This window comes from Amyelois transitella, chromosome 28 (assembly GCF_032362555.1).
Source record: "Amyelois transitella isolate CPQ chromosome 28, ilAmyTran1.1, whole genome shotgun sequence".
In the NCBI taxonomy this organism is placed as follows: domain Eukaryota; kingdom Metazoa; phylum Arthropoda; class Insecta; order Lepidoptera; family Pyralidae; genus Amyelois; species Amyelois transitella.
Genome location: NC_083531.1, coordinates 2494472 through 2517999, shown reverse-complemented (window position 1 = coordinate 2517999; position 23528 = coordinate 2494472). Strand labels below are relative to the sequence as shown.

The following is a 23528-nucleotide window of genomic DNA, read 5'->3' as shown; positions in this document are numbered from 1 at the left end:
CTATATCCCTAACGGGGTAGGCAGAGCCAACAGTGGCGAAAAGACTGACAGGCCACGTTCAGACGTTTGGTTTAATGATAGAATTGAGATTCGAATAGCGACAGTTTGATAGCCCATCGCCTACAAGAGGAATCCCAAGTATATTAGCTTAGTCTTCTTCTTCCTGGCTTTTGTCACAGTTGCATCCTCACCACTCTCGAATCCTCTCCAATCCAGGTCAAAGTCATACCCCAGGTAGGAACCTGGGGTATGACTTTGACCATGGATCCTGGATTGGGTGAGTCAGGTTTTTGTACGAAGCGACTCCCGTCCGACCTCCGCAACCTTTGCAGGTGAACCTAACCCGTATAGGATAGATCATGGTTACACATCCAATTGCCTCAGTACAAGTTTCCTCACGATATTTTCCCTCACCGTAAAAGCATCGGTTAGTATTCAAACTAATGTGCCTAGTGATAACAAAAAATTATAAGCGAAGAGTAAACAAAAAAATTAGATAAATATACCTAGGGTGTTGTCATACCTGATGCTCCTGAAGAGCTTGATGCTGAAGAACCTGGTCGGCCCCTTGTAGATGTAACTGGAACAAATAATATTAATTTATTAGAACACATTGCCGTGTGGCTCCCGGCACCAATACAAAAAAGAATAGGACCACTCCATCTCTTTCCCATGGATGTCGTAAAAGGCGACTAAGGGATAGGCTTACAAACTTGGGATTCTTAGTTAGGCGATGGGCTGCCAACCTATCGCTATTTGAATCTCAATTCTATCATTAAGCCAAATAGCTGAACGTGGCCATTCAGTCTTTTCAAGCCTGTTGGCTCTGTCTACCCCGCAAGGGATATAGACGTGACCATATGTATATGTATGTATTAGAACACAATTAGAGCAATCACCAGGAGATAAAATTAGTTTTGTATTCATTCATGTTTTTTTAAATGTAGACAATGTGCATTTGTCCACGATTTAGATTAAAGAGATTTATATTTGTATATTGACGTCCGGTGAAAATGCTGCACTGTAGTTTGTTCCGCCGCTTCTTTTACACATGCGCTTCGGAAGCGGTAGTAGTTATAATTAGATTTAAGTGATGTGAGGTCAATAAGTGATAACTTGTATCCAATTTTGAAAATATTCTACCTATTCTATTAAAACATATAGTTATGAACAATGAGGTTATTTGATAAATACCTGTGGTAGTAGATGAGCCTGATGATGAACCTGAAGCACTTGGAGCAGGTGAGCCGCTACCTGATGTAGCTGAAACAATCAATTTTGCAACAATCAGATGAAGAGGGAGCGATGTTTTAGACTCGACCACCACGAAGGGAAAATCATGAATTTTGAATAAAAAATTTGTTTGTAAACTCATGCCACGTCATTCATCTAAGGGATGAGAAAATAGATGTAAAGCAATACCTGCTGAAGATGAACCACTTGATGCTGAGGAACCTGATCCTGATGATGTTGGAGCACCTCCGCCGCTGTTGGATGTGGCTGTAATAACAATAATCTTTAAAACATACGAAAGAAGGGTAATAACACCAATAATAAAAGCCGTGTGGTTCCCGGCACCAATAGAAAAAAGAATAGGACAACTCCATCCCTTTCCCACGGATGTCGTAAAAGGCGACTAAGGGATAGGCTTATAAATTTGGGATTCTTCTTTTAAGCGATGGGCTAGCAACCTGTCACTATTTGAATCTCATTTCTATCTTCAAGCCATTAGGCTTTAAGAATTTAATTTAATTGAATCTGAACGTGGCCTATCAGTCTTTTCAAGACTGTTGGCCCTGGGATATAGACGTGTTTATATGTGTGTATACGTGTATGTATGTATAAAAGTTCAAAAAAATTCTCTTGTAGGAATAATGGTCATATTAGTTATCTGACGGAGCATGATTCAGGTCAAGATAAATTAATTATCAATAAGGTTAATGTAACAATTATTTGACGATAATGATCAATTGATTTGACAAAACTAGAAGTAAAGATTATTTTTTGACAAATAAAAAGAGAATACCAATTTTAACGTCAATTAACTAATGAAGGATATAGTTAAAGATACCTGTTGAATGATGTTAAGCAATACCTGTTGAAGACGAACCACTTGATGCAGAGGATCCTGATCCTGATGACGCTGGAGCAACTCCACCACTGTTGGACGTGGCTGTTACAATAATAAAGTTTAAAATACCAAACGATCTTAACAATTCTAAATGTATAATTCCCTTGTTAACTAAACTGTCTTAATTTATTTGCAAAATGAAGGTTTTATTGGCAATGTATTTTGGTCATTATTATCACAATTTATTATCTATCATTTTCGCACTGTAATAATGATTTCTTTAAACAAATGAAAGGGTAAAGAAGTCACTAAAACAACAAAAACAATAAGACTGTTGTGATTAAATGAAAATCATAGGTTAGACATTATATTGATCATTAATAATTCTAAAGAAATAACAACAATAATATAAAGAATAAGATATCAAACATGATCATACCTGTTGATGATGAACCACTTGATGCAGAGGATCCTGATGAGACTGGAGTACTTCCACCATTATTATTAGATGTGGCTGAAAAAGTTAATGTTTAAAACAAGTTAATATAGTTTTATGCCTAAACAAATTTTGTTTTAAATATATTTAAAGTAATATTAAAACTATAAATTAATTTTAAATTCAGTTCAGTAATTCTTTAAAAAGTTTTATTTTGGTTAATTAATATTATGTTTTAAACATACGAATAATATAAGTTTCGACAAATTTCACTGTATTTTTAATAAAAGATAATTTTCCTATTAGCAATAAACTTTGGCTCATAATTTGACAAAGCATAATTTAGATTTTTATTATAATATTGAGGATCCCCAAAAAACTTTGCGGAGGTCAACCGGGAGTCAGTTCGTGTAAATAACCGACATATCCAATCCAGAATTCTGTACCGTAATACAAATTTCCACGCGTGCGAAGTTGTGCGCAAAAACTAGTTCAGATTAAAGTTCTTGACAAAATTCTTAGTTGAATTAAATTTTAAAGTAGTTAGTAGTTAACAAGAAACACAATATTGAAGTACAAATTAGTCAATTAACTTATAATAATACCTGTTGAAGATGAACCACTTGACGCCGAAGATCCAGATACTGACGAAGCTGGAGCGCGCCCACCATTGTTGGATGCAGCTGAAATAAATTATTTTTTATAAACCAACGTAAAGAAAATTGTTCTAAACCATTATCGAAAACGCAGTAAGTACCTTCAACAAATAAACAACAATTATAACGAAAATCCCTTCTTTTGGCCGAAGAATGAAAATTGTCATGAATTTTTGAGGCGAGACATATATACGAATATTCTTTGTGCATTAATTACGCATATACATATATCAATTAAAGCGTATATTGCTTGCAAAGCAAGTATTAATGTTCTTATAGATAAGTTTATTTTTAAAGAAGTACATACCACTTAGTAATAAATAAAAATTCTGTATATACTATAATGTTACCTGTCGATGATGAACTACTGGATGCAGAGGATCCTGAACCCGATGACGCTGGAGCTACTCCACTATTGGTAGATGTGGCTGAAATAATAATGAAATTTTTTAAACATAAACAGGTAAAAAATTATCATGAACATTCAATTTTAAGAGTTCAGTTCCCTGAATGAGTAACCATGATCTAATATGAGTTAGGTTCTCCTGCAAAGGTTACGGAGGTCGATGTAAGACGCTTCGTGTAAAACTGACTCACCTAATCCTAGATCATGGTCATAAAGACGCATCCCTGACTCCTCTCCGGAATGGTGAAGATGTAACCAGAACTAATGCCAAGAGGAGTAAGGTAAGACATTTCTTACCTAATCCAGCAAAAAACTGATTATTATTCCCAAGGGATAAAAAAGCAACAAAAACTATTAATAAATATACCTGTTGAAGATGAACCACTTGACGCTGAGGATCCTGATGAGACTGGGGCGCCTCCACCATTGTTAGATATGGCTAAAATAATAATGAATTTATAAAATATTTACAAGGTAAGAAAATTATAATTTAACTAAGAAAAAAGCAGTACAATACGGCATAGAACCATTATTTTACGGAGCATGATTCAGATTAATAGGACAATGTCTGTATCAATTTGAGAAATTGATTATTGTTTTAAAGAAGCAGCAAGTAAAAATGCAGCTAGATCTTTAAAATTAAGAAGCAATAAAAGGTTTTATAAGGTACCTGTTGAAGATGAACCACTTGACGCAGATGATCCTGATCCGGATGAGCCTGAAGCACTTCCGCCATTATTGGATGCTCCTGTTATAAAAATATACTTTAAAATACGTTTGCAATACAAACCTGGCATAATTCATGTCTGTATATCCAGTAGGAGCTTAAATCCAACAAACAGTTAACGTTTAATCCCCTGCCGACCAAAGTGACAAAATTTTATTGGTAAATACCTAAATTGTAAAAAAAATTCGGCAATAGATGTAGATTCTGCTTACCCCTTCGACAGAGGCGTGATTTTATATACCTATGTATGTATATAATACCTGTTGAAGATGATCCACTTGACGCAGATGAACCTGATCCGGACGAGCCTGAAGCACCTCCACCATTATTGGATGCTCCTGTTATAAAAATAGACTTTAAAACACGTATACAATACAAACCTGACATAATTCATGTGTGATAATCTAGCAGAACCTTTAGCACGACAAACAGCTAATGTATAATCCCCTGCCGACCAAAGTGACAAAATTTTATTGGTAAATACCTAAATTGTAAAAAAATTCGACAAAAGATGTAGATTCTGCTAACCCCTTCGAAAGAGGCATGATTTTGTATATGTATGTATGTAATACCTGTTGAAGATGAACCACTTGACGCAGAGGATCCTGATGCAGATGATCCTGAAGCACCTGCACCATTGTTGGATGCTCCTGTTATAAAATGAAGTTTAAAATTAGTTTACAATACACTCCTGACATAATTCATGTCTGTATATCCAGCAGGATCTTAAATTTAACAAACAGTAATTGTTTAATCCCCTGCCGGCCGAAGTGCCTTAATTTTATTAGCAAAATACATACCTTGAGAATATTTTTGACAATTTTCAAATATATGAATGTATGTAATACCTGTTGAAGTTACCTTCGTGTAAAAACCTGACTCACCCAATCCAGGATCCATGGTCAAAGGTATACCCGGGCTCCTCTCCGGAGAGGTGAGGATGTAACCGGTATTAAAGCCAGGAGGAAGAAGTAATACCTGTTGAAGATGATCCACTTGACGAAGATGATCCTGAGTCGGACGAGCCTGAAGCAGCTCCGCCATTATTGGATGCTCCTGTTTTAAAAATAGGCTTTAAAATACGTAAACAATACAAACCTGACATAATTCATGTCTACATATCCAGTAGGAACTTAAATCCAACAAACAGTAAACGTTTTATCCCCTGCCGACCAAAGTGACTACATTTTATTGGTAAATACATTGGGAAAATTTTGCGACAAAAGATGTAGATTTTGCTTACTCCTTCGAAAGAGGCGTGATTTTATATATGTACTCGTATGTAAGTAATACCTGTTGAAGATGATCCACTTGATGAAGATGAACTTGAGCCGGACGAGCCTGCTGCGCCTGCACCATTGTTTGATGCTCCTGTTTTAAATTATTTTACAATACAAACCTGACATAATTCATGTCTGTATATCCTGCAGAACCTTAAATTCGACAAATAGCTAATGTTTAACCCCGTGACTAACGAAATTTCTAAATTTATTGGCAACATACATAACACATGGTAAATATATTATGTTAATTTTACGAAAGAGGCGTGATTTTATAAATGTATGTATGTAATACCTGTTGAAGATGAACCACTTGACGCAGAGGATCCTGATGCAGATGATCCTGAAGCACCTGCACCATTGTTTGATGCGCCTGTTTGAAAAATAAAGTTAAAAATACGTTGACGATATAAACCTGACAATTCTCTTGCCGACTTAATCGACTAAATTACATACATACATACATATGGTCACGTCTATATCCATTGCGGGTTAGACAGAGCCAACAGTCTTGAAAAGACTAAATGGCCACGTTCAGCTATTTGGCTTAATGATAGAATTAAGATTCAGATAGTGATTCTATCATTAAGCCAAATAGCTGAACGTCAGTCTTTTCAAGACTGTTGGCTCTGTCTACCCCGCAAGGGATATAGACGTGAGCATATGTATGTATGTATGTGTATACAAGGTATGAAATTCCTTACCAACCCACCAAGAATAGGAAGACTACAGAATTTGTAATAGTTGTGATTAATTGAAAATCATGATTAAAATTAGTATAAATTAGTTGTGTATACTTAAAAAAATAAAGAGTAACAAAAAAAAAAACGTGAATTAAAAACAATTAAGCAACATAAACCTGTTGAAGATGATCCACTTGACGCAGATGATCCTGATGCAGACGAGCCTGAAGCACCTGCACCATTATTTGATGCTCCTGTTATAAAATGAAGTTTAAAATTAGTTTACAATACATTTCTGGCATTATTCATGTCTGTATATCCTGCAGAACTTTAAATTCGACTAATAGCTAATGTTTAACCTTGAGCCTACCGAAATGTCTAAATTTATTGGCAACATACATAACACATGGTAAATATATTATGTTAATTTAACGAAAGAGGCGTGATTTTATATATGTATGTAATACCTGTTGAAGATGATCCACTTGACGCAGAGGATCCTGATCCGGACGAGCCTGCACCATTGTTGGATGCTCCTGTTATAAAAATAGACTTAAAAACACGTATACAATACAAACCTGACATAATTCATGTGTGATAATCTAGCAGAACCTTTAGTACGACAAACAGCTTATATTTAACCCCGTGCCCACCGAAATTTCTAAATTTATTGGCAAGGTACATAACACATGGTAAATATATTATGTTAATTTTACGAAAGAGGCGTGATTTTATAATTGAATGTAAGTAATACCTGTTGAAGATGAACCACTTGACGCAGATGATCCTGATCCGGACGAGCCTGAAGCACCTGCACCATTGTTGGATGCTCCTGTTATAAAAATAAAGTTAAAAATACGTATAAATTAAAACCTGACAATTCTCTTTGTTACCGAACTGACTAAAATATATAATGATATTTAGAAATTGCGTTATTAAAGCATACATACATATGGTCTCGTCTATATCCCTTGCGGGGTAGACAGAGCCAACAGTATTGAAAATACTGATAGGCCACGTTCAGCTGTTGTACTTTTTAAATTTCAATTCTCATCATTAAACCACACAGCTGAACGTGGATTTTCAGTCTTTTCAAGTCTCTCAAGGCTCGGTCTCCCCGGCAAGGGATATAGACATGATTGTATGTGTGTATGGACTGTTGATAGTTCAGAAATACCTGTGGATGAAGAACCGCTCGATGCTGAGCTTCCAGAAGATGGTCCTGATGGAACTCCTGGACCGCTGGTCACAGTTGTGGTGGAAGTTGACGATGACCCTGAATTGATTTGATGAAATATTAAATATCCTACTACTATTATAAAGGCGAAAGTTTGTATGGATGTTTGTTACTCTTTCACGCAAAAACTACTGAACCGATTACCATGAAATTTGGTATGTAGGTAGCTGAAGACCCAGAATAACACATAGGCTACTTTTTATCCCAGAGTTCCCGCGGGATTGATAGGGTTTCCATGCGGACGAAGTCGCGGGCGGCCTCTAGTATAAATATATAGTGGACAATAGAATAGAATAGGACCACTCCGTCTCATTTCCCGTAGATGTCGTAAGAGGTGACTAAGGGATAGGCTCTTAAACTTGGGATTCTTATTATAAGCGATGAGCTAGCAACCTGTCACTATTTGAATCTCAATTCTATCATAAAGCCAAACAGCTGAACGTGGCCTGTCAGTCTCTTCTTTTTCTTGAAAATACTGATAGGCAACGTTCAGCTGTTTGGCTTTATGATAGAATTGAGATTCAAATAGTGACAGGTTGCTAGCCCATCGCCTACAAGAAGAATCCCAAGTTTATAATCCTATCCCTTAGTCGCCTATTCACATCCATGGCAACGAGATGGAGTGGTCCTATTATTTTTAAATCGGTGCCGGGAACCACACGGCATTCAATTGTACAAGTAATTACCAGATGTTGCAGTAGAGCCTGGAGCCGCTGGTGCTGGGGCAGTTGTAACTGGGGCAGTGGTAGCTGATGACGCAGTTGACGCAGATGACGCAGATGACGCAGATGACGCAGAAGAACCTGATGACGATGAGGCTGACGAAGCAGAGGCAGCCGCTGTCAAATAAATCGAGTAAATTGTTGAGGAGTAATTTCAATCTCACAAGTAAATTGTTGAAGAGTAATTTCAATCTCACAAGTAAATTGTTGAAGAGTAATTTCAATCTCACAAGTAAATTGTTGAAGAGTAATTTCAATCTCACAAGTAAATTGTTGAAGAGTAATTTCAATCTCACAAGTAAATTGTTGAAGAGTAATTTCAATCTCACAGTGCACTGGTGAACTCAGATTAGTGGTGGATTTCGCCCTACCAGTTCACATCCGATCCAAACAATTTTCTTAGCTTTACAGCGTTGCAATGCTGCCGGTATTAAGGGTAATTTGGACCAGAGGTAAGATCGGGAAAAACTATTTTTTTTAATTTTTATATACATACATTAGTCGCGTTTATATCCCTTGCGGGGTAGATGGAGCCAACAGGCTTGAAAAGACTGATAGGCCACGTTCAGCTGTCTGGCTTAATGATAGAATTGAGATCCAAATATTGACAGGTTGCTAGCCCATCGCCTAATAGAAGAATCCCAAGTATATAAGCGCATTCCTTAGTCGCCATTTACGACATCCATTTAAAATTTAATTTTTGAGTTTAGTTAGGATTATTACGAGCATGTTATGTCAATAACACGAATGTATTATACGTAATGCCAATAACACCGATGTTACTTATTATGGTATAAGTATTTTATTTGCTGTGAAATTAAAATGGCCTATTAGTCTTTTTAAGACTGTCGGCTCTGTCTACCCCGCAAGGGATATAGACGTGATTATATGTATGTGTAAAGAAATATGTCGTCAAAAATGTTAAACCGTAACTATAAATACAAACCATTTGAGAGTTATGAATGTGGATGAAGCGAAGCTAATATGCAGAGATCGTGGCAAGTGGAAAGAGGTAGTCTCTGCCTACCCCTCCGGGAAAGAGGCGTGATTTTTATGTATTACGTATGTATTATCAAACCTCTTCCAATGTTACGTACCTGCCGTGCTGATGATCTGCTCCAAAATGGTGATCAATTGTTCGGCTGTCGCAATAGCTGATGCTGCAACAGTGAAATCAAAATATTTAACAGGAGTCTGACTTACTCACTTCTCGAAATTCCCTAAGAGACACAAATCGAATAATTTTTGTAGGAATCCATACATATATATGATCACGTCTATATCCCTAGCGTTGTAAATAGAGCCACCAGTCTTGAAAAGACTGATAGGCCACGCTCAGCTGTTTGGCTCAGTGATAGAATTTAGATTCAAATAGTGACAGGTTGCTAGCACATCGCCTAAAAGAGGAATTCTAAGTTCATAAGCCTATCCCTTAGTCGCCTTTTTCAACATCCGTGGGAAAGAGATGGAATGGTCCTATTCCTTTTTGTAATGGTGCCGGGAACCACACGGCATTTTGTAGGAATTTCAGGAATATATACATAAATCACGCCTCTTACCCGGAGGGGTATGCAGAGACCACATCTTTTCACTTGCCTCGATCTCTGCACACTTCTTTCGCTTCATCCACATTCATAACTCTCTTCGTGCAAGCTCGTCGGTTTCGGGTACTCTTAAACAAAACTTTTGCTAGAACATCTCCGATTTACCAACAGTCCCATTCACACTTCCTTTGTATATTTGCTTAGTCAACCCGCTTTCATTCGGGAATACATAAAACATTTTTTTTAATAAAGCTTTTGTCTGACCGGGCGATAATTTTATTATGTTTTTTGTTGTTTGCAAAGTTTTTTCTGTGTGTTAAAAAAAATGGCATTTCGCTCTTGTGGAAACGTTCAGAGAAATAAATGTAGCTGATTAGAGCAGAGTTTAAATATAGAGGTATAGTATAGTTTAGAGGTAGATATTATAAATAGTACTCTCGTCCTGATAAAGCTATTTGAATAGATTATTAACCATGATATTGTGCCGTGTGGTTCCCGGCTCCAATAGAAATAAGAATTCACTTCATCTCTTTTCCATGGATGTCGTAAAAGGCAACTAAGGGATAGGCTTATAAACTGCTTCTCTTAGGCGACGGGTTGGTAACCTTGTACTTATTATGAATCTCAATTTTGTCAGTAAGTCAAACAGCTGAACGTGACCTATCAGTATTTTCAATACTGTTGGCTCTGTCTACCACACAAGGGATAAGACGTGATTATATGTATGTATGTACGTATATATGTTGTTATCGCTGATAAGAAGAAGCTATGTAAATTGACGTCCGATGAAAATGCGGCAGTGTAGTTTGTTCCGCCGCTTCTTCTACACATGCGCTTTGGAAGCAGCAGTAGTTATAATTAGATTTAGTGATGTGACGTCAATAATTGATACCTTGTATCCAATTTTGAAAATAAATCTATTCTATTCTATGAAAGGTCAAGGGTCGTCCTGGTAAAGGGTCAGGTCAAAAGTACCCGAAACCGCCGAGCTTGCATGAAGAGAGTTATGAATGTGGATGAAGCGGAGGAAGTATGCAGAGATCGTTGGAAGTGGAAAGAGGTAGTCTCTGCCTACCCCTCCGGAAAAGAGGCGTGATTTTATGTATGTATGTATTCTATGAAACAAAATAACAAACCTACAGCTACAGCTATAGTTAATCTAGTAAAGCTACTATAAGTCGAACATGATGATGTTAACGCTGATGATGTTGTTAAGAAAAGGTAAGAAACAATACCTTCTGCTTCAGCAATAGCCGCGGGGGAAGCTCCTGGTCCTGGAACAGCTGGTAACGCGACGATGGGTCCTGGTGATGATGGACCGGTAGATACAGCACTTGATGATGCTTTTAATTAATAAAAAAAAATTATTATTGATAAAAGTATAAATTTTCTATAGACAAAAACAAAATATTGGTTAGACACTGGTTGAGAACGTAAAAAATTATATTTCCCATTCGAAAAATAATATTTGCAAAGCAGAGATAGACAATAGAGTAATACAAAATATAACAAGAAACACTTGAAATGATTTGTTTGGTATCATGCAATAGTAAGCAAATTCTACGGATATTTACATAGAGATAAAAATAAATTGGATTAGAATCGTCAAATTTGATTAACCCTTTAACCGAAATTCGTATCACTACAAACCTTATTATTGAAGTGCCTCGTAGATACGCAAAAATATAGTCGCGCCATGGATAATTTTACATCAATCAATCATAAAGACAGTGAAGCAAACAGTCTTTAGAAGACTATAAGGCCACAGTTAACTGCATGGCTTAATAAAAGAATTGAGCAGTTGGAAAAGTTTTACTTGTACCGTTAATAAGGTTAAAATATCAACTAACACTTTAAGAAGTGTTTTTACCTGATGACGCGGCTGATGATGATGATGATGATGCAGCTGGCGACGTCGAAACTGAAGTCACTGGGCCAGTTGTGCCAGAAGTTGCTGTTGCAGCAGCTGTGTGAATGGATTAAGATAATGTACGTAAGCATAATATAAATTGAGATTTCCATATATGTAAATTGAAGTTAATAATAAAAATTAACTAAATAATTATAAAGTCACTGAATTAAGGATATGCGGAAGTAACAAATAGGCTTGAAATTCCAAAAGTGTTCGTTTTTACTATTTGTATTTATATTTGTTTTTAAATAGTTTTTAAGTTTACCTTGTTTCTATAAATAGTTTAGGCACATGAAAAACTTTTCGATACATAATTTGCGTTTTAGTAATACCTAAAAGATTGATTTAATTACCTCCTGATCCCGATGTAACAGTTGTCTCATAAGTAGTCACTGTGCCGTCATCTGATGTAGTCGTGGTAGCTGAAAGTGACAAGAAAATTGCAAAAAAATACTTCCTACTGGATGGTTGTTGTTAAACATATGATAAAGAAAGAATAAATGACTAGTTTATGTCACACTGTAATGGTATGTGCATTAATTAACAGTCTATAGTTAGATATCTATATAGAAGAAATTAATAAGTTGCATTAAATAGATAGCACAATCAAAAAGTTGAAAGAGAAATATTGAAAAGTGGACCCCGGTCTAGTGGGGAAGAGTGGAACTGGGACGTAAATATGAGAGAGAGAGAGAGAGACAAAGCTAAAATCAGTAGATCTACATATATACTATAATGATGACACAATTCTTATTGATATCGACTCACTTGTTGTAACTGGCGCACCAGCAGCTGTTCCTGAACTTGTGGCAGAAGATGAAGCGGCTGCTGAAATAATATATACACAAATAAATGATCACTTTTCATTATCTAATAATTTTGCTATTGATATTATAAAAATCTGTTTTATTTTCCATTTCACTGGGATGGTACCGTATGAATTGCATCTTTGTGACAATCCAATTTCATACGCATACATATATTTACACCTGAAGGGACAACATCTTTTCAATTATATAAAATGTATAAAACCTAGTTATAAAATAATCTCAAGGCTCACCTTTGTAAAGAGGAAAATAAACGTATTTTATTATTATTATTATAATTGCATCACTGCATACTTCTTTTGCTTCATCCACATTCATCGCTTTTTATACAAGCCCCATCTTGACTTGGCCTTTCGCCAGGAAATGATTACGAAATTTAAGGCTAATAGTTAAAAAATAAGTAAAATATACTTTACACACAATGCTAAAGAATAAGATTAATTACCTGCGGATGATGACGTCGCTACGGGAGCTGGGGCGACAACGGGGACAGTAGATACGGGGGCTGGGGCAACTGACACAGTAGAAACAGGGGCTGGGGCAACCGACACAGTAGAAACAGGGGCTGGGGCGACTGACGCAGTAGAAGCTGTGGCAACTGCCCCAGATACAACTTGAGCTCTTGATCCTTCAATGACCTTTACGTTCTGCCCTCCCCCAACTACGATCACTTGAGATCCGGGTCTGGTTTCAACTTCTCTAACGTTTGGTTGTTCAACAATTGTTTCCTGACGAACGATTTCGTTTTGTGGTTGATATTGCACTGGTAGCTGGTACTGTTGGACGTTCGATCCTGGACAAAAGGTTCGTATTATTTAACCTTTTTGTAGGTCAGAACGAATGCTCAATGGATACATATATATTTTAGGTGTGAAATGTTAGTGAATTGTATGATTCATTTACATATAGCATACATACATTCATACATATGGTCACGTCTATATCCCTTGCGGGGTAGACAGAGCCAACAGTCTTGAAAAGACTGAATGGCCACGTTCAGCTATTTGGCTTAATGATAGAATTGAGATTCAAATAGTGACAGGTTGCTAGCCCAAGGCCTAAAAGAAGAAGTTTTTAAGCCTATCCCTACGTCGCCTTTTACGACATCCATAGGAAAGAGATGGAGTGGTCCTATTCTTTTTTGTATTGGTGCCGGGAACCACAAGGCATTTACATATAGTTATAAGATAATACCTTTAATATTAAGTACACAACAAAGTTAGCTAGCTATCTATAAAACATTTTGTCTGGATACAAAGTGTATGATGAAAAACCAAATTTACGACAATCTACGACCTTTCTTCCGGAGGAATAATAATTAGTTAAAGGTTTAATGATAACGAATCATAATGACGGAGGAATGCATAGAAATAGCTTCACTTACGCGAATACATATAAATGGTCTTAAATACACTAAATAAGATTTTGTATAACATATATAACTGTATATTTCCCAAATGAAATTAAATAAATAAAAAAAATAACAGAAAAGAAAGAGAAAGTTTAAGATCTTATACCTGATGATGCACTGGATTGGGAAGATGCTGAACTTGAAGCTGAAGAACCGCTATCTGTAATAAATATCACAATATATAAACCAATTACAAAGTAAACCCTGATTGAAAGGACCATATAAGATTCAATAACAAATTTTCAATTCTTTAAGGTTGAAATCAATGGAAACCCACACGCATCTAATGGGAAAATATCTTACATTTACATATAAAGCCTTAAAAGGAATACCGCCGACAAGTGTGGAAGCCGAAAGGGCATTTTCTGCTGCTGGCTATATTGCTTCTAAAATACGCAGCAGTTTGGCAGATGACAGTTTAGATATGTTGTGTTTCCTTCGCAAACATTTACAATTAAAAGCTTTAGCTGACAAACTAAATAGATAAACCAACTTTTATTTTCAGTTGAAATTAGTTTTTTAGTTGATATTTTATTATTTTGGTGTATTTTATGAAGAAGATAGATTTCATGTTTTTTCAGTATTTGTTGCTGTATTTGTGAAGAATAAACGAAGTAATTTGATTGATCTCATACTTATAATAATATTTAAATAAATGCGGAGTTAGTTGATTAATTCATTGTTTTAGTTGCCTTATTTATATATGAATATTTTCAATATGCGGGATCCCGCAAATACCGAGATCCCGCGGGATTTAAAATTTGTAATCCCGCAAATACCGAGATTGAATTCAGGCTGCGGGATTGGAAGCCCTAATTCAAACAAGTCTTTCCTAATTTGTACATGATGCATACAAACTACAAGTTAACTAATGCAATTTTCGATAAACAGTCGCACGTACAACATTCACAAAGATGTTAAACTTTGTTGGAAATTGAGGATATTATATTTCGGTGGTACTTTAATGTTATTCTACTAGATGGTTATAGATTCTATCAGGGTCGCCTCAGGGAACATTGTTGGGTCCTCTCCTCTTTATAATAGTCGACGTGAATACATATAATCACATCTATATCCTTTGCAGTATAGACAGAGACAACAGTCTTGAAAATACTGATATTCCACGTTCAGCTATTTGGCTTAATGATAGAATTGAGATTCAAATAGTGACAGGTTGCTAGCCCATCACCTACAAGAAGAATCCCAAGATTAAAGGCCCAACTCTTAGTCGCCTTTTACGAGTTCCATAGGATCGTGATGAAGTGTTCCTTTTCTTCTTTTTATTGGCGCCGGGAACCACACGGCATTAAGTTAATTCACATCAAATTGTTATATTTTGCCAAATTATAGTTTTATTGAAGTAGGCAATGAGGAAAGAGAGGAACCTTTATAGGCACGTCTTGTGTTTAAAATTTATTTATTTTATTTGAACTCTAGATGTGCCCGCGACTCCGTCTGCGTGGAATAGTTATTTTGGACATAATTAAAGCCATCACGGGTGAATAATTTTCCCCGTTTTTTTCATATTTTTCATTATTTCTTCGTTCCTAATAGTTGAAGCGTGATGTTATACTCGTAAAGCTTAAAGCCTTTCTCAATAAATGGTCTATTCAACACAAAAAGAATTTCAACCCAATTTCAATTTGAACCAGTAGTTCCTGAGATTAGCGCGTTCAAACAAACAAACAAAAAAACTCTTCAGCTTTATAATATTAGTATAGATTTAAGACCGAAACCACTTTAAGGCGGTCTACTCACCAAATAATGGTACAATTTCTGTACTTATAACAGCCCTATTGTTTTCTTTACTTAGATGAGATTTGAGCTCAAACTCAGCCAAATCTGCAAAACCAAATTGTACATTTGGTAGGATTTCACTAATATGTTATGCTTGAAAATGAAATTTATTTTTGGCTGTGAAATTTCTGGGGCATATTTGTTTTGTCTTTTCTTTATTGTGTTACTTTTTTTTAGTTCACATATCTAATTACCTATGTAAGCGAACCTAATATTTTTAATTATTTTTAAGCCAGCCAGACTTAAATATAAAATAGAAAAATATAAAACTTACTTCCAATTGGTACTTCGATAATCCTCGGGCCTGTAATAAAACAATTTGAGAGTTCAATCGACCTTACTTAAATTGTAAAGATGGATGCCGCCAAAAAACAAAATAATCCGGCTTTTAATTTACCGTTTAGTTTGAATGAAAACAATAATGAGTGGGGAGGAAGCGAGGTATGTATGTAGCGATCGTAGCAAGTGGAAATCCTCTGCCTACCTTTGTGGCAAACAGGATTTGCATAAACTAGCTTAGCGGCTCAAATGGTTTGTATTTTTAAATGCAGTACCGGTTTAAAATTTTTGACGACATCTTTCTTTACACATACATACATATAATCACGTCATCATACATATGCGACACTGTCACTTATGCAAAAATTGCAAAAATGAGTAACATATGTAATAACTCTCCTAATGTTTCCCTTAACTTGGTGCGATAACGTTACGTTTGTAGTACACATAGTTACCGCAGTATAAGCTATTCATCTTGTAAAAATCTTCAAATATGACAATGTTATGGGATGTTAAGTTATAAATGCTTCTCTTTTAAATTGTGTTTTTGCATAAGTGACAGTGTCGCACCGGGGGTGCGATATGATGTATAAACATATAACCCGCAAGGAATATAGACGTGTGAAACTAAAAATAAAAAAGAAAAACAAATTATTCTACAGTTTTTTTTTGACTTGTAGAGAGAGGTAAAAGTTATTGATATATTTTCTTGGTGCAATAAAGTGTACATACATACATACGACCACGTCTTTATCCCATACGGGGTAGACAGAGCCAACAGTCTTGAAAAGACTGATAGGCCACGTTCAGCTATTTGGCTTAATGATAGAATTGAGATTCAAATAGTGACGGGTTGCTTGCCCATCGCCTAGAAGAAGAATCCCAAGTTTATAAGCCCATCCCTTAGTGGCCTTTTACGACATCCATGGGAACGAGATGGAGTGGTCCTATTCTTTTTTTATATTGGTGCCGGGAACCATTTATTGTTATTGATATACATATATTTTTTCTTGGTGCCATAAAGTGTCTTTCTCTAATTATCTATTTATCTCTCTGTTAAAAAATTAACTTGTTAAATTTATCAATTTCTTACTTGACACAGTGTTGACCTGCTCGTTGACTGGATAAACATTTTCAGTTTGTCCGTAATTGTTTCTTGCTATCTCCGCCTGTCTCGCTACATTCTGCCATTGCGCAGCTTCGTTGTTGTTCACTGAAATCAATTGTAAGTTATTTAAACACGAAAATCCCTGTAATCGATGCACCTAATTTAGCGGTCGGCCAATCAAATTGCTTCTTTTAAACATAGAACTTGTTAATAATAAGGAATATTTATTAAACCTCTTTTCCTGTTGTGTTTTAAATAAATTATATAAAAAATCCTTAATCCAGGTTTAGGTTATGCGGTGTCAGTCGTCTTTCTTACATGTGGGCATTCAATCAAATAGCGTTTGGTTTTAAAGACATGTGCCGTGTGGTTCCCGGCACTAATACAAAATAGAATAGGACCACTCCATCTCTTTCCCATGGATGTCGTAAAAGACGACTAAGGGATAAGCTTACAAACTTGGGATTCTTTTTTAGGCGCTGGGTTAGCAACCTGTCACTGTTTGAATCTCAATTCTATCATTAAGCCTAATAGCGGAACTTGGCCATTCTGTCTTTTCAAGACTGTTGGCTCTGTCTACCCCGCAAGGTATATAGACGTGACCATATGTATATATGTATGTATATTTAAAATCTTTAAACCAGGGCGGTGTCAGTCATCTTTCTTACATGTCGGCATTCAATCAAATAGCGTTTGGTTCAAAAGTTATTTTAGCCACTTCAGATGTGAATGTGAGTGAATGAATGACTAATTCTTCTTTGTTTATACCTGAAACAGCGTTGACTCTCTGTTCAGCTGCTCTTTCTTCAGCTATCGCCTGCTGTTGTTCAGCTTGACGGATCACGTCTCTGTATTGAGATGCTTCGTTGCTATTGGCTGGAATAACATTGTTCCCATTAGGTATTTTCATCTCTTTGATTACATGAATGAAACAAGTTAAATCTTTATTGGTAGTCTTTGAATTATTAAAACTTTAATTGTCGATATTTGTGAAAGAAATAACTATTTCTTTGAGCAATAGGTATATAGCCGCATAATAGTTGATCTATATAACTTTAATCATTGAAAGTTTATTACAGGTCACACAGTATTAACTGCCACTTTTCTATGTACATGCGCAGAAATGAAATTGTAGGTCAATAATATATGATTTATGTTTTAGTTACTTAAGGACACGTACACGACTGTTTGTTACCTCAAAGAAATAAATAAAAATATAATGATGAATGAAAGAAATAACTTACCGTTGATGACATTAGCCCTTTGCTGGTAGATGTTTTGGTCAGATTCGACTTGTCGGGCTATATTCCTGTAGTTCACAGCTGCATTTTGGTAATTGACACTGTTAGCTACATTTTCATAGTTAGCTTCGTTAGCAGCTGCTATATTTTGATAATTAAGTCCATTATTGTGGTTATAAGCGTCGTTATTAGCTGCAATGGTTTGATAATTAGCAGCGTTATTCTTGTTGTAAGCCTCGTTGTTAGCAACTATGCTTTGATAATTAGCTGCGTTATTTTGATTTATAGCGTTATTAGAAACTATGCTTTGATAATTAACTGCGTTATTTTGGTTAACAGCTTCGTTAGCAGCTACTATATTCTGGTTATTAACCAAGTTATTTTGGTTATTTGCTACAACGTTTTGGTAGTTCGCTGCGTTATTCTGATTGTAAGCCTCGTTATTAGCAACGATGCTTTGATAATTAGCAGCGTTATTTTGATTTGTAGCTTCGTTATTAGCAACTATATTTTGGTAGTTCAGTGCATTATTTTGATTATTAACTTGATTATTAACTCCGCTGTTCTGATAGTAGTTTGCTGTAAATTTGAAAGAAAAATTATAATCATTATGGTAAGTCACTATCAGGCAACTGATCTTAGCTATGATCCTGTATGGGTTAGATTTCTCTGCAATGATTGCGGAGGTCAGATGGGAATCGCTTCGTGTAAAAACCTGACTCGCCCAATCCAGGGTCCATGGTCCAAGGCATACCCCGGGCTCCTCTGCAGAGTGGTGAGGATGCAGTCGGAACTAAAGTCAGGAGGAAGAAAACTAAAACTCCTTGCGGTCGCTGACAGTAGTTCCCTCCCGGCATCTCTCTTCCCCGATACATAGAATAGTGCCTATTCACTCTAGCCTTAAAAATTCCTAACCAATTTTTAAGGCAAGGGTGAATAGACACTTTTTCAGCTTGTGTGCATCACCTTAGGCCTCATCTCACACTACCAGGCAGATTGAGGTCAAACGTAAAGGTTATCTTAGAAAAAAATATACATTTGAATGGAGAGCTTAATTTTTTGAAGTCGGTTAAAAATGCCATGACTGCTTCGTCGGGTCTAGATATAATAATATAAGAGGCAGGCCAAAAAACAAACCTGGGTGACTTAAAGTTATATGAGAGTTAATGTTCTTTAAACTAAGGGTGCTGGTGATCAGAAAAAGTGCAGAGAGAAACCTCAAAGCGGACCTTAGGTCCGATAGGAAATTGTGATGGGTGCAACTGGGAATATGCAAAGATGAGATTGAGAAAATGATACTAAGTATTATTTAGTAACATAGTTCAAACCGCTTGGTCTAGACCAATGTGGTTCAGAGTTTCTAGAAACTTAAAATTTGGTATGAAGGTTCAAATCTATATAGATTTGAACCCTATTTGAAGACTAAGGGAGGATTTCCCAAAATTCTCGCAGGAACAGAAGTTAAAGAGATTGTTCGTTTTACAAAAATCTTTGCTTGGATTTTCAGTCTTGTCGAGACTGCTGGCTCTGTCTACCCCGTAAGGGATAAATACATTTTGAATTTAAATTTGAAAACAGAGCCAACAGTCTTGAAAAGACTGATAAGCCACCTTCAGCTTTTGGCTTGATGATAGAATTGAGATTCAAATACTAGTAGTGACAGGTTGCTAGCCCATCGCCTTTAAGAAGAATCCCAAGTTTATAAGCCTATCCCTTAGTTACCTTTTTTTTAAAGGATAAAGATATATTACATGTATGTACTTACATGACAGAAGATTGGATCTCTGCTCGTTCTCATAGTTGTTATAACTTCGCTCCTGACCAGATTGCTGGTAGTTATGGAAGTTTTCGTTGTTCACTGAAAAAACGAAAGATTATTAGAGAAAAATGAGAGATAGAGAGAGAATAGAGAAAAATTAGAGAAAAATGAGAAATATTTAAGGCTAAATAAATATTTTAAATGATAAGAATATAACTTAAATGTCTTAAAAAAAGGTGCCTGTATATTTAGCTGTGGGTATCCAAATGAGCATTTATTCCTAAGTGTGAGATCAAATTACTCTCAATGAAACTGACATAAAGTATATCAAAAAATTATCTGATAATATTATAGAACTGGAATTGAAATAATTTAATTCGCGACTTTTTGCTGTGCTTAGAGACAAATGCTTTTACAATTTTCAGATTTTTTTTTTATTGTAAACTGATCAAATATATCTTTCCTTCTCAAAATTACATGCATATGTAGCGAATTCTATATCACAAAAAAATAAAAAAATTACATCACGCGACGCTATCAGTCATTAACAGTGAAAAACCTAAAACGCGCAAGTAAAGATTTCACGGATTGGAGCTATATATACAACCTCCGACACAACATCGTCTGTCGCGCGGTTCCCCAGGCATAACACCTAGCCTGGCGGAAGATCTTCCCTTTGGTGGCGGTCGAGCCGAATCATCGCTCCCGCTACACATAGGTACTCTTTAACTATTAGATAATTATATATTATGTGATGTGGACCCCCCGGGCTCTGAAGACCAACCAAGGACCGTGAACAGACTCAGAAGATGATACATACATACATATGGTCACATCTATATCCCTTGCGGGGTAGACAGAGCCAACAGTCTTGAAAAGACTGAATTGCCACGTTCAGATATTTGGCTTAATGATAGAATTGTGATTCAAATAGTGACAGGTTGCTAGCCCATCGCCTAAAAAAGAATCCCAAGTTTGTAAGCCTATTCCTTAGTCGCCTTTTACGACATCCATGGGAAAGAGATGGAGTGGTCCTATTCTTTTTTGTATTGGTGCCGGGAACCACACGGCATCAGAAGATGATAAGAGAGATAAAGAAATAATATAACCTTGGTTTGGCGCTGCTTTGACGCTCAGAACCTGTAAGAAAAAGAAAGAAAAATGACATAGTATTTTATTTACTCAATCATCAAAAATTTTACGTATTAGGTATTACATATTTATGGTAGATTTTCTTTATCTTGTACATACATACATAATCAAGTCTATCTCCCTTGCGAGGTAGACAGAGCTAACAGTCTTGAAAAGATTGATAGGCCACGTTCAGCTGTTTGGCTTAATGAATGCTAGCCCATCATCTAAAAGGAGAATCTCAAGTTTATAAGCCTTTCCCTTAGTCGCCTTTAACGACATCCATGGGTCTTTCCTAGATGGAGTGGTCTGAAGAATGTGGAAAAATGTTTATTTATATATTTATGTACATCAAGAAAAAAGGAAGAAAAGAAATTAAACTAAAGAGAAATTAGGTATCTAATGCACAAGGGCACTATTTATTTCTAGAGAAATTGCTTCCAGTAGGCCCACGACAGGAAAATGTAAAGAAAGGCATTGCCTTCTGTACTTAATTAATCTATACTAATATTATAAAGCTGGAGAGTTTGTTTGAACGCGCTTATCTCAGGAACTACTGTTTCGAATTGAAAAATTCTTTTTGTGTTCAATAGACCATTTATCGAGGAAGGCTTTATGCTATATAACATCACGCTGCAAAAATGGAATATGTGAAAAAAAGGGGAAAATTATTCATCCTTGAGGGCTTCAATGATGCCCAAAACAATTATTCCACGCGGACGAAGTCGCGGGCACAGCTAGTAAGTAATTATTTATGTACTCACACTGAGGGCGCAGATCCAAGAAATAGTTGCAATAAAACGCATCTTGGCTGATAATTATGACCACAACCCAAGCCGAAGTCAAAACTTGACTATACTATTTCTACATTTGACCAACTTTTATACCGAAAATTTTGAAAATCTGTCCAAACAATAATAGCCATTTATCATTATAACGACTTACTCATGCGCATTATGTATTTTCAATTGTCTGTAAGCGCCATAAATTAATAAAGTAAATATCGTGTTTCTATTGTAGATACCCTAAACATACTTTGGTATTTTTAGACAAAGTACCTTTAGGCTTGTCGTGTGGTGTCAGAACTTTAGAATAAAACCACTCCATATGTTTCCAATGGATTTCGTAAAAGGCGACTAAAGGATAAGCCTATAAACTTGGGATTCCGCTTGTAGGCAATGGGCGAGCGAACTGTCACTATATGAATCTCAATTCCATCATGAACTGATTAAACGTGACCTTACAGTATTTTCGAGAGTGTTGGCTCTGTCTACCCCGCAAGGGATATAGACGTGACTAGTGTACCTTTGAGATCATTTATGCATAAATTTAATGACGTCTTTATCCCTTACGAGGTAGACGGTGCCTATAGTCTCAAAAAGACTGAAAGACCGCTTTCAGCTTTCAGATTTTAGCCCATCGCCCAAAACAAGGATCTCAGTTTATTACTTGATCGACTTCTAGTTCTCTTTGTCGACTTTTACGACATCCATGGGAAAAAGATAGAGTGGTCCCATTTTAAGATAAAAATAGGTTTTACTAAAATCAACCACTTTTCGTCAGAGCTTAACTCAATCTGGAATATTTGTTCCGACAAAAAATATAGAAAAGAGATTACTTATGTGCCTATATTTATTTATTTAAACACAGCACAAAATACAAATGTTATAGCACAACTGGCGGACTTAATGCTAGAAGCATTATCTACCAGTCAACCATTGGGTCTGACAGAGAACTTTATGTGGGGTCAAACTAAAAAAAAACATATGTATACCTACACAAAATATAAAATAAAAAGAAATATAACATACTTAAATGCATAAAAACTACAAAAGATAAACAATATACATAAATAAATAGGTGCAGCGATTACCAAATGAGTGGAAAGGCTTACCTATAGGTATTAAATACGATGACGATTCCACGCTAACGAAGTCGCGGGCATAAGCCAGTTGTAAATGCCTTATTGTTACAAATGTTTATCCGCGTATTAACTATGCCATATTTACTCAGAACAAAGGTATTTTCAGTTTATTTATTCTGAAATTCGACGCACTTTTATTCTTAACTATACGCTTGTAAAATATAATAGCACACTTGTGTACACATTGTTATATTGTGTGCAGTACATATGTATGTATACATATGTCGTATTGTTCTTGTCACTTTGGAAAAAGGACTACGCCATATTTTAACGGAACCCTAATAATAAACTTCCGTTCAGTACTTTGGAAGTTATATTGTACCGGACAGACTCATAAGATAATAAGATAAGATTCATAAAATTGTTTTTTTTGGATA

General features: G+C 35.9%; 1 protein-coding gene across 1 annotated transcript; it reads right to left on the bottom strand.

The window, feature by feature from the left end:
* Positions 1 to 506: 506 nt before the first annotated feature.
* Positions 507 to 22076, bottom strand: LOC106134400 (uncharacterized). Its single transcript, XM_060952125.1, has 34 exons — positions 21992 to 22076; positions 21206 to 21236; positions 20103 to 20195; positions 18341 to 18916; positions 17865 to 17972; positions 17082 to 17201; positions 15984 to 16013; positions 15671 to 15754; positions 14019 to 14072; positions 12947 to 13294; positions 12443 to 12502; positions 12028 to 12096; positions 11633 to 11728; positions 10998 to 11105; positions 9316 to 9378; positions 8183 to 8335; positions 7437 to 7535; positions 7014 to 7091; positions 6727 to 6795; positions 6436 to 6513; positions 5872 to 5949; positions 5590 to 5667; positions 5275 to 5352; positions 4869 to 4946; positions 4557 to 4634; positions 4240 to 4317; positions 3937 to 4008; positions 3514 to 3591; positions 3113 to 3190; positions 2511 to 2585; positions 2096 to 2173; positions 1423 to 1500; positions 1195 to 1263; positions 507 to 580 (listed from the first exon to the last, which is right to left on the bottom strand). The coding sequence occupies exons 1-34, from the start codon at positions 22031 to 22033 to the stop codon at positions 507 to 509; spliced, it is 3429 nt and encodes a 1142-aa protein (XP_060808108.1). The 5' UTR covers positions 22034 to 22076.
* Positions 22077 to 23528: the final 1452 nt, after the last annotated feature.

Coding starts and splice junctions, on each gene's coding strand:
- LOC106134400 (XM_060952125.1), bottom strand. CDS start 22,033: ATGCGTTTTATTGCAACTATTTCTTGGATCTGCGCCCTCAGT. Junction 7,536..8,182: donor AGGCTCTACTGCAACATCTG/GTAATTACTTGT, acceptor AAATCAATTCAG/GGTCATCGTCAACTTCCACC. Junction 4,635..4,868: donor AAGTGGTTCATCTTCAACAG/GTATTACATACA, acceptor TTTTTATAACAG/GAGCATCCAATAATGGTGGA.